Consider the following 16,558-nt stretch of genomic DNA (forward strand, 5'->3'; position numbering starts at 1 on the left):
AGGCTGAGGGGGGACCTGATAGAGATATACAAAATCATGAGGGGTAGATAGGAAGAAACTTTTTTCCTTAGCAGAGGTGTCAATAACCAAGGAGCATAGATTTAAGGTAAGGGGTGGGAGGTTTAGAGGGGATTTGAGGAAACTTTTTTTCACCCAGAAGGTGGTTGGAATGTGGAACCCACTGCCTGAGGGGGTAGTAGAGGCAGGAACCTTCACAACATTTAAGAAGTATTTAGATGAGCACTTGAAACGCCATAGCATGCAGGGCTATGGGCCAAGTGTTGGAAAAAGGGATTAGAATAGATAGGTGCTTGATGGCCAGCGTGGACACAATGGGCTGAAGGGCCTGTTTCTGTGCTGTATAACTCTTTGACTCTGCACTCATCCAGGCTGAGGCCTAACCAGAGACTTGTAAAGGTTTAGCATGACTTACTTATTTTTGTGTTCAATGCCCCTATTTACAAACAAAGTATCCCACACGCTTTAGAAGCAGTTCAGAGAAGATTCACTTCACCTGATATCTGACCTGGGGGGGTTATCTTATGAGATAAGGGTGGACTGTTTGGGTCTGTATGCATTGGAGCTTAGAAGATTGAGAGGTGATCTTATTGAAACATATAAGATCCTGAGAGGATTTGACAGGATAGATGCTGAAAACATGTTTCCCCTTGTGGAAGAGGCTAGGACTAAGGGACACAGTCTCCCATTTAAGACAGAGATAAGAATTTTTTCTGAGGGTCATGAGTCTTTGGAACTCTCTTCCCCTTGCAGAGCGCAGTGGAGGCAGGGTCAATGAATATTTTTAAGGAAGGGGTAGATAGATTCATGACTAACAAGGGAGTCAAAGATTATCGGGGGTAGGTGGAATGTGGAACTGAGACCACAATCAGATCAGCCTTGACCTTAAAATGGCAAAGCAGGCTCGAGGGGCCAAATGACCTACTAATTCGTATGTGCATATGCTTTCTTATTGACCTTATCAGCTTTCTCTGGCACCTGTGAATGTGCACTTACAGATTCCTCTGCTCTTTCGCCCTTTAGAATAGTATAATTTATATCATGCTGCCCTTCCATGTCATTTCTCCCAAAGTGTGTCACTTCATGCCTGCAGTAAATTGTCTGCCCATTTCACCAGTTGATGTCCTCTGATGTCTGCTACCCTGTTCACTACTGCATTACCAAGATTTGTACAGTTCAAAATTGTACACCCTATATTCAAGTCTGGGTTATTTATATAACACACTAAAAGCAATAGTCCTAACACTGACCCTTGGTCCTGTTGCACGTTTGCCTCCAGTCATTAGTCTACTTTCTATCCCTTAACCGATTTCATACCCAATTTACCATTGTCTCTTTATTACGACATGCTTCTATTTTCCAGATAAGTTTGTTAGGTGCTTCTTTTATCAATTGCCTTTTGAAAGCTCATGTATAACATCAGTTGTACTAGCATCATCCACCCTCTGTAATTTCATCATAGAACTCAGTCTAGTCAGTTGGACATGATTTTTGCCTTAAAGTGAGAATTTATCTAGTACCTGTAGTTATGCTACCACTGATGTTAGATTGGTTGTCCTATAGTTACCAGCTTTATTTCCCCATCGCATTTTTTGAAACAAGAGTTGGAGGGGTAGCATTTACAATCCTCCAACTGTTTGCCACCACTCAGACCTTCTGCTGTCTCCATCTTAATTTCGCTCTGCAGTCTAGGATGTCTCCTGTGTGGAGCAGATGGCATGTTAACTTTGTTAACCTTGCCATCTTATTTAGTACCACGTTTCTATCCTTTTTCCTATCTAGTGTATCTACTCCCCACCCACCCATCACCTTGAACTGCAACTTTAACTTCATCTCCTTTTGAGAGTGCCTCAATCATACCTCTACATCCATAAGAAGATTTCCTGTTTTACCCTTGATGGTCCTATTATTCATTTAACTAGTCTTTATTATTTTTTATGTTACTGAAACATTTTTGAGTTTCATTTTGATACTTATCTTTTCTCATACCCTCTCTTTGCCCTTCTTTGATCCTTTATCAATTTCTCCTCTACTGTTTGTATTCTGCCTGTTTTTTGATTATATTCAATACCTGATATTTGTCATGAGCCTTTTTGTTTTATTTTAACTGTTTCTTTTGTCACACAGGCAGCTCTAACTTTGGATGCCCCATCTTTCCTCTTTAGGGGAAGATGCTTGTTTGTGCCTGAAATATCTCTGCCTTAAAGACCTGCTGTTGTCATTTGCTGTTTCCCTGGCCAATCTCTATTTCCACTCAACCTGAGTTAGACCCCGTCTCAAATCGCCAAATTTGTCTTTTCCCGTTGTTTATCATCTTGATTTTTCACAGTCACGTAAATCAGTTTCTCTAATATGTTATGCATTACATGGCCAAATATCCCTTTTATAAAACAACAGATTGTCCAATTTACAGTGAGCAACACCACAGGAAAGTCAGTTTGTATCATCCATCACGTTCCAGGAGTTATGCTTGTATAAAACATCAAGGAATCACAACTGAATAATCCTTAAAAACCAAAATGCAGGACAAAGCAGCAGTTAGTTTCTGGCAAGAAGACTAGCTACTACTGATTCAGAGAAACTGTCAATAATAATAGCCCTCTGTTGAGTTCAGACCCTGGCAACTTTCCCACAGGGAGTACAGAACTGGAGCAGTAGCCTTAAAAAGGCAAGCTGGGTTAACAAATAAATATTGCAACTATGTTGCAGACCCTGCAATATAAGTAATGCCATGAAAAATCAGCTACTATATCAAGAATAAGTGCTGTTTGATCGTCTTAGGAAAAAGGAAACATTTTTATATGTCAAATGAGGGCTATATCTGTTCAATACTTTCAGTACTTTGTCACTTGATGCTCTCTGTCTTTAACAGGAATCCAAATGAAGATAAATACAAATCGATTAAGATTGGAAATCATGCCTTTTCAAACAGACTGCTGCCAGTCAAGGGAGCTGTTGAGTGTCTCTTTGAAATGGGATTTCAAGAGGTACCCTAATACTTTTGATTAAAATAAAGATTTCTGAAGTAATTGTTATTATTAGGGATGTCATTGAATAATTTGGTGGGAGTAGGTCAAGATGTTAATGAGATGTGGAATACTTTCCCACACTTTGTACCTATTGTTTACCTCGTACCCCCAGGCACGTTTGCAGGATAAAATTTGTCTCAACAATGTGTTTTGATTCCAGCCTCCGGTAAGCACCTCGGCTGATTAAAATCTTAGATATTCAATAATGGGATACTTTCTTTAAATTAGTGGAATCCACCTGTAATGATTTCAATTTTTCTCTTAATTACATAACTGGCCTAGGCCTAATCACAGGTTATTGTTTGTTAATGGAGGCTAGACACCTGCCATGTCTGGTTGACATCATGACTGGTGGGCTTCATCTTGATGAACTTTCTGCATGAGTTTTTGTGCAGTTTTCCTGGTGGTAACATCCATTATAACAGTTTCTGGCCTGCTGTAACCCTTTTTGATCATTTTAACCATCTTACTTTTTTTACCATGTTCCTCTTGCTTCTCCATGAAAGCAATTTAAGTACATTAAGAGACTTTGTCCCTAATGTATACCTCAAATACGCCAGGCATGTTTGCAGGGTAAAGTTACCCCTGCTCAGTGCCCGCAATGTGTTTCTGCTTCAGTGATCTTCCCTTGTAATTTGTTCAAGTCCATTATCATTTGTACGATTAATAAAAGATTTGTCTGACATCCTGTTTAATTTTCAACTTGTATTTGATCCATTTTATCAAAGTGAATAATTTGCCTAATCAATTCCCTTCATGACTGTCTAAACGTTAGCCGTATTTTTTCCCAGAAAATCACAAGTTCAATCTCAAACTTTTGGAACAGTTTTCTGCAACAAATGCCCTTGAACCAACAAGGGAGCACGCCTTTATTACATTTAATAATGAAAGTGGTAATAAAGAGTAATGAGCCAGATTAATTGACGGCTCAATGGTACATAAATATTTATCAACCAGCGATCATATGATTTTCAACAGTGTTTGAAAGGGAGAAACATGAAACAGCTACTAAAATTCTTTTTTTCCTCTTTATTCTTTCATGGAATGTGGGTGTCGCTAGCAGTACTAGCACTTGTTGCTCATCCCTAATTGTCCTTGAACTGAGTGGCTGGCTAGGCCTTTGCAGAGGGCAGTTAAGAGTCAGCCACATTGCTGAGAGTCGGGATTCACGTGTAGTCCACACCAGATAAGGACATTAGTGAAACGGATGGGGTTTTATGACAATCAATGATAGTTTCATGGTCACCATTACAGAGACTAGCTTTATATTCCAGGTGCATTAACTGAATTCAAATTCCACCAGCTGCTGTGTGAGAACTGAACCCATGTCCCTAGAGTATTAGTTTGGGTCTCTGGATTACTAGGCTAGCGACATTCTAGATTTAGGTAAGGCTGACTTCAGTAGGATGAGTCAGAGACCCAGTAAACTGGCCAAATCTGTTAATGGATAAAATGAAAGATCATCAGTGGAAGATGTTCCAAAAATAATTTGTTTGTACTTCTACAAGGGCAAGAGTTCCAATTGCTAAAAAAGGCAGCCAAGGACAAGTAAATAGACAATGGGCCTAAACTCTCATGAGCGCTAATCAGAGTAGGGAGGTGGGGTGGTGTGGTTGGGTGTTGGAGGGACGGCGGGAAGAACATGCTGAATAATCAGTATTCACAGTAGAATATTGCTGCAGCTACTTTTAGGTAAATTTGCGTCAGAGCAGTGGGACTCATTCAAGAAGGAAATAGGGAGAGTACAAGGCCAACATATCCCAGTAAAGATAAAGGGTGGGACCAACAAATCCAGGGAACCCTGGATGTCAAGGGATATACAGGATTGGATAAAGAGGAAAAAGGAGGCTTATGGCAAATACTGAGGGCTCAAAACAGCAGAAGCCCAAGAGGTATATAGAATGCGGAGGGGGATCTTGAAAAGGAAATTAGAAGAGCAAAAAGGAGGCATGAAAAAACATTGGTAGGTAAAATAAAGAAAAATCCAAAATTATTCTACAAGCACATTAAGAGTAAGAGGATAACTAGGGAAAGAGTGGGGCCCATTTAGAACCATATTGCTAACTTATGAAGCCAGAAGATGTAGTTAGGGTTCTAACTGAATACTTCGTGTTGGTGTTCACAAGTGAGAGGGACGACGTGGATGTAGCAATCAGGCAGAAGGACTGTGATATAATTAAAGAAATTAGCATAGAAAGGGAAGAGGTTCTAAGTGGCCTGACAGGCTTAAAAGTAGATACACCTCCAGGCCCAAGTGAAATGTATCCCAGCCTGTTAAGTGAGGCAAGGGAGGAGATAGCAGGGGTGCTGACAATTTTCAATACCTCTCTGGCCACAAGGAGAAGTGCCAGAGGACTGGAGGACAGCCAATGTGGTACCGTTGTTCAAGATGGCAGGTAAGGATAAACCAGGGAACTACAGGCCAGTCAGCCTAACCTCACTGGTGGGGAAACTATTGGAAGCAATTCTGAGGGACAGAATTAATCTACACTTGAAGAGGCAGGGATTAATCAAGGACAGTCAGCATAGTTTTGTTAAGGAGAGGTCACGTCTGACCAATTTGATTTAATTTTTTAAAGAGGTAACAAGTGTGTAGATGAGGGCAATGCATTTGACATAGTCTACTTGGACTTCAGCAAGGCTTTTGATAAGGTCCTGCATGGGAAACTGATAACTAAGGTAAGGGCCCATGGGATCCAAGGCAATTTGGCAAATTGGATCCAGAATTGGCTGAGTGGCAGGAAGCAGAGGGTGTTTTTGTGACTGGATGCCTGTGTCCAGTGGGGCTCCACAGGGATCGGTGTTGGGTTCCTTGCTGTTTGTGGTATATGTAAACGATTTAGACTTGATTGTAGGAGGGTTATCAGTAAGTTCGTGGATGACACAAAAATTGGTAGGGTGGAAAATAGTGAGGAGGATAACCTTAGATTACAGGAGGATATAAACGGATTGGTCAGATGAGCTGATCAGTGGCAAATGGAATTTAATCCAGATAAGTGTGGGGTGATGCACTTGGGCAGGACAAACAAGGCATGGGAATACATGATGATTGGTAGGACCCTGGGAAGTACTGAGGATCAGACGGACCTTGGTGTGCATGTCCACTGGTCCCTTAAGGTAGTGGGACAGGTAGATAAGGTGGTTAAGAAGGCATGTGGGATACCTGCCTTTATTAACCGAGGCATAGAATATAAGAGCAGGGAGGTTATGCTGGAACTGTATAAAATGCTGGTTAGACCACAGCTAGAGCATTGTGTGCAGTTCTGAAATTGGCTTTATAGGAAAGATGTGATTGCACTAGAGTGCGGAGGAGATTTACCAGGATGTTGCCTGGGCTGGAGAGTTTTAATTATGAGGAGAGATTGGATAGACTGGGGTTATTTTCCTTGGAGCAGAGGAGATTGAGTGGGGACATAATTGAGGTGTATAAAATTATGATGGGCATAGATAGGGTAGACATGAAGGAACTTTTCCCCTTGGTGGAGGGATCACTAACCAGGGGGCATAGATTTAAGGTAAGGGGCATGAGGTTTGGAGGGGATGTGAGGAAGAATTTTTCACCCAGAGGGTGGTGGGAATCTAGAACTCACTGCCTGAAAGCACGGTAGAGGCAGAAACCCTCATAACATTTAAGAAGTGTTTGGATGTGCACTTGCAATGCCATGGCATACAAGGCTATGGGCCTAGTGCTGGAAAATGGGATTAGAATAGTTAGGTTAAACTAAAATCTTCCATTCTCTAGATTTAGGAACACTTTCTTTTAGATTGGAAAAGTGCACACGTCATTCCACTATTTTAAGAAAGGTGAGAGAGGGAAACAAGGGAATTATAGCCTAAACACCTTGGTGGAAAATTGCTAGAGCCTGTATTTAAGAATGGAATGACTGAGCATCTTAAATTTTCAGCTGGTCAGAGAGAACTGGTATGGATTTGTAAAGGGAAAGTCATACCTAACAGATCTGATTTATTTTTTTTTTGAAGAGGTGAGTAAAGTGGTGGAGAGGCGAATGTCTATTTACATGGACATTTAGAAGGCAGGTTTGAAGGGTCCAAAAACACAGATCATTAAAATGTCAGATACAGAAAATAATCAGAAAGTCTAATGGAATGCTGGTATTCATACCTAGAGGAATAGAATACAAAGGGCAGAAGTCATTTGTCAGTTATACAAAGCTCTTGTTAGACCAGACTTTGGGTAGCGTGAGCAGCTCTGGGCTCTCCACCTTTGGAAGGATATATAGGTCTTGGAGGGACTGTAGCATAGATTTACTAGAATGATACTTGGAATCCAAGGGTTAAGTTACAAGGAGCAATTAAACAAACTATACTTATATTCCCTGGAATGTTGAAGGATAAGGGGTGACTTGATCAAAGTTTTAAAGATATCAAGGGATATAGGGCATATTAGGAGCAATCATTTGTTAATTCAGTGTCTTGGACTAGGAGGCATAAGTCAAAAAAATTACAGCCAGACCTTACAGGGGTGAAATTAAGAAACACCCTTCATAAAAATTGTGGTATAAGTTTGGAACTCTCTTCTAAAAAAGGCAGTTAATGCTAGATCAATTTTAAAAAAAGGGATTTGGTTTTTATTAGCCAAAGTTATTAAGGGATATAGAATGAGGCCACGGATCAACCATGATCTCATTGAGTGGTGGAACACGCGCAAGAGTATAAATGGCTGACTCCTGTTCCTGTGATGGCTTTAGTCGTTTGTGTTTAACTGGAGAAAATTCCAGCTCATCCAAGTCTAAAATTAGACAGTTTGATAGCAGAAACAGGTGGGATGGAGAGAGGCAATAGGCAGGTAGAGCTGGGTGTCATAAGTGTACTAATGGAAGTTGCAAACATGTCTGTGGTGAAATGAGTAAGGGATAGTACATTGAAGACAGAGTAGGAGGCATAGGATAGATCCACAGAGCAAGAAAAAACCATTATTGAAGTTGCCACAATTCAATAGGAAAGACTGGAATCAAGTGAGGACAATTTAACTTAGGAGAACAATGAAAAGAATCACTAGAGAAGGATAGTGTGTTGGACTATATTGAAAGCTGCAGATGGCTTCTGAAGGATGAACAGGGATAACCCCCATCATTGTCACAGTCACTATCATTGTCACAGTCACTGAAGGTGTAATTTATGACTTTGAATAGGGCTGTTTCAGTATTGTGATGGGGAAACCAGTTTTATTTGAGAGTTTCAAACAGGAAGATTGGGCACGTATGTGGGAGGCAACAAGATGTACGGATACTTTGGGGAAGGAAATTTGAGGATGGGACAGTGGTTGATAATAGGCTTTTTGACAAGGCAGCAATAGTGATTTTGAAAGTGGGGATTTCAGAAACTGAGGAGGGTAAACCATTCATAAAATCAGCAAGCATGGAGGCCAGGAAGGGAAGTTGGGTGGTCAGCAATTTATTGGAAAGGGGTGGAGGACCAGGAGGGCTGTGTCATGGACAATTTGAGCTCAAAGAAGGCATGAAGGAACATGGAAAATAAATTAGAGAAACATGTGGCTTTAGGGCAGAGGGGGAATTTGTTGTGGTGCAGTCACATCTGGTGGTGGATAACCAAAACAATAGTGTGCTAAATATGCTGCTTATAATGATTAAATTGTCTAAACTGGGCTGTAGCATTTTGGGACTCTTGAGTCCAGTGAATTTTTAAAAATCTTGCTTTCCTTTCCTACCACCAATGTTCAAACACAGCAAGACAGATATAAGTGAACTTTGCTCTGAACTCGCCAAGCCTGAGCACCAAATATAGTCACTGAAGAACTTTTTGTTTTAAAATAGCATTAGCTGTTTCTCTGATACATAAATGAAGTGTGGCATCTTCCCAATCCAGGTTGCAGAAAGTATGCTGAAAGGGAATTGTAACATTTCCAAACTACTAGCTCAAATTTGGAAATGTTTTCTAGAGTACCATGCACTGTAATTTAGAATAGCTGAATTAATTTGAGCAATGAGAAAAGGCTTCAGTAAGCAATAAGAATGATTTCAAAATCAGTTAATTTTCAAATCCATAAATAGTATTAATGTCCAATGCAGCAACCCATATTTTTATTTAAAAGGGTCATCTTAAAGGAGTGACATCGAACTTCTGTGTATGTATGTATGTATACTTTTGGAAGGTGGTGTTTATAAACAGGCATCTGTAATAAAAAATCTACGTTTTGTATTTCGATGAGAAGCTGTTACAATTAAAATTGTATTTATGGTTAATTATTTTTAAACCTTCAGGAGGAAACCCATCTTGTATTTCCTAAAAATGGTTCAGTAGAAAAGCTCCAAAGAATTAGAGACCTGATTGCTGCTGAAAGAAATCAAAGGACAGCTGCTGATAAACCTGTCCCAGTATCACAACCATTTTCAACTTCTGCACAGGCCCAGCCAAGTGAGCCTGAAGCCTCTTTCCGTGCAATTCCATTTTTCAATGAACCTCCTAGGCAGACACCCACTCAGATATTCAAGCCAGTGGCTACGGTAAGATTTTTAGACAAAATTATATAATGTGGCAGGTAAAGTAATTTTGGAACAGTTTAGAACATAATAAGGCAGTAACTTAAAAGCAGTAATTGTTGAGTGCAGGAAGAGTCTCAATTAGCAAAACTGAATGCTTCATAAGTCATCTAAACAATCCATAAAATTGCCCTTGTTTCTGTGTATATTTGTGTGTATGTCTATCATTAATAGCTGTGGCTGTTGATCTAGACCTCAGAAGTTCATGTTCCATAGCTGTGGTGCTTGATGGCATCCGTGGAAAGGTATTTAACGGTTGTCAAAAGTTGCAGAGGAGACAGAGAATGACATGGAGGAGTAGTTTACCATTCTCACAGTTCAAGAGCATGCTCTTTGTTATAGTAAGGCCATTTCTATGATATGGTAAGGTGGAAATGACTATTTTGACATGATAAAATACAATAAGACCCCTTTTAGTTTGCTTAAGTCAACAAAAAAGTGGCAAGCTGCATATCTGTAACCAAAAAAAGGTCACACTTCATAAAGTTGTGACTTATGAAGCACAACTAGTCTTCTGCCATTTTCTCTAGACAAAGAACAGTTAGAAATTTTCGAGAAGGCTGTCTTCAGCCTTGAAGCAAAAAATTCTATTGGTTAGCTAATCTTTAGCATGTAGATCTAGAGAACAAAAGCACTTTCATCCAATTTCATGTAACTGAAACTTGTTATTAGGCCAATATGAGGAGTCAAATGTGGGGTACCTTTTAAAAGTTTCCGTACAAATACACTGGAACACTTTCATGCCAAACAGTGGAGCAGCATGCAATAGACAGAGCTAAGCAATCCTTTAACCAATGGATCAGCTCAAAGTTCTACAGTCCTGCCACATCCAGTCATGAATGGTAGTGGACAGTTAAACAACTAACCAGAGGAGGAGGCTCTACAAATATCCCCATCCTCCATGATAGAGGAGCCCAGCTCCTCACGTCAGTGCAAAAGACAAGGCTGAAACATTTTCAACTGTCTTTAACCAGAAGTGCCAAGAGGTTCTGCTCCCTCCTGTGGTCCCTGGCGTTACAGCTGCCAGTTTCAGCCAATTTTATCTACTCCATGTGGTTGATTGGAGGTCAGTCATCTTAGTCTCAGGACATCGCTGCAAGAGTTCCTCAGGGTAGTGTTCTAAGCTGAACCATCTTCAGCTGCTACATCAATGACCTTCCCTCCATCATGAGGTCAGAAGCGAGGATATGTTCCAATATCATTTACAACTCCTCAGATGCTGAAGCAGCTCATGTTCATATGCAGCAAGACCTGGACAATATCCAGGCTTGAGCTGATAAGTAGCAAGTAACATTCGTGCCACACAAGGGCTAGGCAATGACCATCTCCAACAAGAGGGAATCTAATCATCTCCCCTTGATATTGAGTAGCATTACGATCACTGAATCCCCCACCATCAACATCCTGGGAGTTAGTAGAAACTAAACTGGAGCAGACATATAAATACTGTGGCTATAAGAGTAGGTCAGAGGCTTGGAATTCTGCAAGGAGTAACTCACTTCCTGATTTCCCCAAAGCCTGACCATCTACAAGGCACAAGTCAGGAAAGTGATGGAATATTCTTCATTTGTCTGGATGGATACAGCTTCAACAACACTTGAAGCTCAACACCATCTAGGACAAAGCCTGCATAAGTAGGAGGTGCTCTTGGACTTCTTTGGTGATCTTGATCTCAATGAGATTCAGCTGCCTCAGTTGCATCTCTCCGTTCCATTGGACCACGAGGCCAAACTTCCTCAAAAGTTTCTCCTATCCTCGCCCTTAACTTGTACCCTTCTCTGGTTTTCTCCTGTTTTCTCTCATAGTCATAATGGCATAGAGGGAGGCCCATCCAGTCCATACTGATTCTCTATATGGCAGTCTAGTAGGTCTCATTTCCCTGGTCTATCCCAAAACCTTGCAAGTTTATCTTCCTCAAGTGCCCATCCAATTTACTTTTTAAAATCATTGATCACCTCTGCTCCTACCGCTTCCACCACTCTTCTAGGCTGCAAGCTCCGGGTCATTGCTGCTCTCTTCATAGAAGTTAGTTCTCTCATCCCCCCACATCTCTTGTCCATAACCTTAAATCTATGTTCTCTGGTCCTTGTTTCATCTAATAGGAACTGCTTTCCTTTGTCTACCTAATCTACACCTGTCATAATCTTGTACACAACTATCATATTTGCGCTCAATCTTCTTTGCTTCAAATCCCTCAACCCTGGAACCATTCTGGTAAATCTCTCTGGCACCCTTTCGAGGACCTTTACATCTTTCCTAAAGCGTGGTGACCAGAACTAGATGCAGAACTCTCATTGTAGTCTAACTAGAACTTTATGAATTCCCTGCTTTTGTACTCAATACCTCGATTTATGAAGCCCAAGATTCCATATGCTTTGCTAATTCCGTTCTGAATATGTCCTGCCACGTGCAAAGATTGATGTATATGCATCTCAAGGCCCCTCTATCCCTGTACGCTTTTTAGAACTGTGCCATTAAGTCAGTATTGCCCATCTCTATCCCTTCGGATGTAAAATGCATCACCTCACGCTTCCTGTGTTAAATTCCATCTGCTAGGTGTCTTCCCATTCCCCTAGCCTATCTGTGTCCTTTTGAAGTTGATCACTATCATCCTCACTGTTTGCCACACCTCAGGAATTTGATATCCTCAGCAAATTTTGAAATTTTAATCTATTCCAAATGCCAATTCATTTATATTTATCAAAAAAAGCATTGATCTCAGCAGTGACTTGGGAGACCACTGTCTACCATCCTCCAATCTGAAACACAACTATTTACCACAACCCTCTGTTTTCTGTCCTTAAGCCAATTTTTTTATCCATGATGGCACTGACTCTCCTATTCCACAAGCCTCATTTTGTTAACCAGCTTTTTATGTGGTACTTTGTTAAACACTTTCTTAAAACTCATATAGACAACATCCATTGCATTTCCTTCATCAGCCTCCTCTGTTCCTTAATCAAAAAAATCAATTGGATTAGTCAAGCACAATCTGCCTTTACAAATCCATGCTGGCTGTCCTTAATTAATTCAAACCTCATGCCCCAGCCCTGCTCATCTTGTCTGTGAAACCCACCACCTGTTCCCTCATCCCTTTTTCCACTAAACAGCTGATCACCCAACTTCTCCTATGTTATCCAATATTTTTAACAGTTCTCTCTCTTCAGGTTTTCTCCCCCTCCCCTTTAAATCTTTTGTCATCAACCTTTTCCTCAATCAACCCTTAACCCCAACAGCCTTGCAAACAACCACCCCATCTCCAACCTCCCATTCCACTCGAAGCTTTTGAACTTCTTGCCTTACAAATCCATGCCCATCTTTCCTGGAACTCTGTGTTTGAACCCCTACAATGAGATTTACACCCTGCCACCGTATTGAAACAGCTCTTAACAAAATCACAGATGACATCTTATGTGACTGTGACAGAAGTAAACTATCCCTCATCTCATCCTCTTTGACCTGTCTGCAGCCTTTGACATAATTGACCATACCTTCCTCCTCCAGCCTTTCTCCACTATTATCCAGCTGGGCAGAACTGCTCTCACCCAGTTCCATTCTTATCTGTCTAATCATAGCCAGAGTATCACTTGCAGTGGCTCCTGTACCCATTTTTGAACTCTGACCTCTGTTGTTGCCCAAGGATCTATCCTTGGCCCTCTCTTATCTCTCAAATGCATGCTGCTCCTTGGCAACATTAACCAAAAGCAGAGTGTTCATTTTCACATGTAAGTTGACAGCTCTACCTCCCCACCACCCCTCACTTCCTCCACTGTTGCTAAATTATCAGACTGCTTATCCAACATCCGTTATTAGATGAGCAGAAATTTCCTCCAATTAAATACTGGGAAAATTGAAGCCGGTATTTTTGCTCCAACTCCATTCTCTAGCTACTGACTTGATCCCTTTCCCTGGGGAAAGTCTGAGACTCAAACGGTCAGTAGTCTTGCTGTCATATTTGACTCTGAGATGAACTTCTCACCACATATTCAAGCCATCATTAAGATAGCCTATTTCCACCTCCTGTAACATCGCCTGATTTCACACGTCTCAGCTCATCTGCTGTAACCTTCATTCCTACCCCTGTTACTTCTAGTCTTAACTATTTCAACATATTCTGGCTAGCCTGCCATGTTCTATCCTTCACAATTTGAGGTTATCCAAAACTATGCCTTAACTTGCAGCAAGCCCCATTCACCTATTACCACTGGGCGTGCTGACCTCCATTGTCTCCTGGTTAAGCAATGCCTTGCTATTAAAATTCTCATCCTTGTTTTCAAATTCTTCCATGGAAAAATGAGTATAAATTCTTTTTGTTAATCCTCACTCCACCATTACCATCAACCCTGGCTCAGTGAATATAGAAGAGTGTGCCAGGAGCAGCACCAGGTGTTCCTGAAAATGAGGTGCTAACTGAACTACAGCATATTCTGTGCAAGTGACTTACTTCATGGCTTGCCAGAACCTTTCCATTACCTACAAGGCACAGTGCTGTAGTGTGAGGGAATACTCTCCATTTGCCTAGATGAGTGCAGCTTCAATAATAATCAAGAAGCTCAGCACCATTCAGCAAGCCTCTTGGTTGGCATCCCATCCACTTAAGCATTTGCTTTCTCCACCACCAATGTACAGTTGCAGCAACATGTACCATCTACAACATGCAGTGCAGCAACTTCAACATCTCCCAAATCCATGATCACTAGCACCTAGTAGGACAAGGGCAGAAGGTGAGCAGATGTATGGGAACAGCACTCAAGTTGCACACCATCCTGACTTGGAAACATCACAGTTCCTTTATTATTGCTGGGTCAAAATCCTGGAGCATCACACCTTGAGCACACAGAGTTCAATTCGAGAAGGCAGCTCACTACGTGCTCAGGGACAATTAAGGATTGGCAAAGGCAATGCCACACCCTATACATAACAATTGTAGCACATCAATAACTTACAGGGACAAATGGCAGAATGGGTTGCTCGCTGACTTCAAGGTAGAAAGCACTGAGTGGGAGTAAAAGGTAGTTATTCAAAGTGGCAGAAGGCAGGAAGTGGTGGGACCACAAGTTGTTCCTCAAGGAGCAGTGCTAGGACCAATATTGTTCACAATTTACATTTAATCTTTTGGACTTTGGAACCAAAAACACAATTTCTAAATTTGCGGATGACATCAAATTGGTGAGGGTGGGGTTGCAGGTGTGAGGATTGTCAAGACTGATGAGGACTGCAGCATTACAGGAGGACATAACTTGCAAAATGGGCAAATAATTGGCAAATGAAGTTCACAGATAAATGTGAGGTGGTAAATTTTGGTAGGAAGAATAGGAATGTCGCATTATTTAGAAGGTGCAAATCTGGATGGGGCAGAAGAACAAAGAGTGCAAATATATTAATCACAAAGTTGTGGCTCAGGTCAGCAAGGCCATAAAGTAAGCAAACCAAGCGCTAGGTTTTATTTTTAGAGGGATAGAATTGAAAAGTTATGCTAAACCTCTGTCAAACATTGGTAGCACTGTGTGCAGTTCTGACTGCCATATTATAAAAAGGATATAGAGACAATGGAGAGGATGTAGAGAATATTTACAAGGATAATACCAGAAATGTGTGAGTAAACATATATCAGGAAAGGATTGACGAGTGGTGACATAATGGCATTGTCACTGGACTAGTATTCCAGAAGACCCGGGGTAATTCTCTGGGGACCCAGAGACCCCAGAAAAAAGACTCTTCACCCAGAATGGTAAAAATGTGAAACTTGCTACCACAGAGAGTGGATGAAGCAAATACTATAAATGCATTTCAGGAGTAGCTAGATAAGCATTTGGGGGAGAACAGAATAGATGATTACGATGGTAGATTTAGATGAGAAAGGATGGGAGGAGGCTCGAGTCTATCAGAAACACCAGCATGCACTGGTCGGGCCAAATGGCCTGTTTCTGTGCCATGGATCCTATGCAGCTTCCAGTTTGTCAGAAATTATATCAGGGTTTTGATTGGGAATGGCAAACCCAAGACTTATCTTAACCAACACCTGTTTATGGTTTCACCAAGCAGTATTTTAAACATTGTTACTTTGGTAACTTGTCAAACAGGAATGATTTTGGTATGTGCAATCCACCTCCTTCAGTAATTCTGTGACTTGTAAAAGTTTGCTTTATATGCAATAAAGTCATGTACATAAGTTTACTTTGATAACATGCATGTTTCATAGCATTTTGAGTTTAAGCTATTAGTCTGCAACATCATTGAATGCTGTCAAATTTTTCGTTTACCCTTAAAGCATTCGCGGAGTTTCTTGGCAACTTTACAAACACATTTTCAGGATGTCTTGACGTATGAGGACACTACACTTCAACGAAAAGCCCTGGCCTATATTCCTACCCAAGAACTGAGGAAAAGAGCTAATGAAAAGCTGTTGCAAGCCATAAAACTGGATTCCGGTATGTTTTTTTAAAAAAAAAAATTCTAGTGACTTTTTTTTCCCTGTTTTTGTACTGGCCAAGGGGAAGGATTTCCACCTTACATGTAGCTTTCTTTAGGCTAAGAGGAAGTGTTTAGAAATCTGCTTCTGCAAATGCAACTCTATTTCTACTATTGGAAAGAACATATGAAAGTGTCTATTATGGTGCCTGTAGACACCTACAACTTTTAATAAAGAGATTTGAACTTCCAGTTGATAGCTGAAAGAATGACATGGCAAAATTTCTCATTTTAAAACATCTCCTGTGACTTAAAGCGCTATTGACTAAATATTCTTTTCTATTAGTTCTAAAGTGCCTGCTGCTGTATCTCTCTGGTAACAAAATTGAGACTTTACACTTTAGTGTTTTGGGCACAAACTTGTGTGTTACCACTCCAGTCTGCAGTGTGACAGTCCAACATGCTACAACAATATGACAATATCTAATGCTTGTAATAAGTGTGTTAGCTACCCAAGTTATAGATGTCATACTTTTGATCCATATATAACTAGCTTCTTCCTGCCTGGGTCATTTATTG

The 16,558-nt window shown here is 40.8% G+C and overlaps 1 protein-coding gene across 1 annotated transcript in view; it reads left to right on the forward strand.

The window, feature by feature from the left end:
* ngly1 (N-glycanase 1) overlaps positions 1-16,558 on the forward strand; it is a 62,511-nt gene that overhangs the window by 7,818 nt on the left and 38,135 nt on the right. The window contains exons 2-4 of the mRNA XM_041185071.1: positions 2,891-3,005; positions 9,290-9,532; positions 15,840-15,999. Coding sequence (XP_041041005.1) covers positions 2,891-3,005; positions 9,290-9,532; positions 15,840-15,999 — 518 coding nt within the window. The remainder of the gene's footprint in view (positions 1-2,890; positions 3,006-9,289; positions 9,533-15,839; positions 16,000-16,558) is intronic.

Source organism: Carcharodon carcharias, chromosome 3, assembly GCF_017639515.1.
Source record: "Carcharodon carcharias isolate sCarCar2 chromosome 3, sCarCar2.pri, whole genome shotgun sequence".
Classification (NCBI taxonomy): domain Eukaryota; kingdom Metazoa; phylum Chordata; class Chondrichthyes; order Lamniformes; family Lamnidae; genus Carcharodon; species Carcharodon carcharias.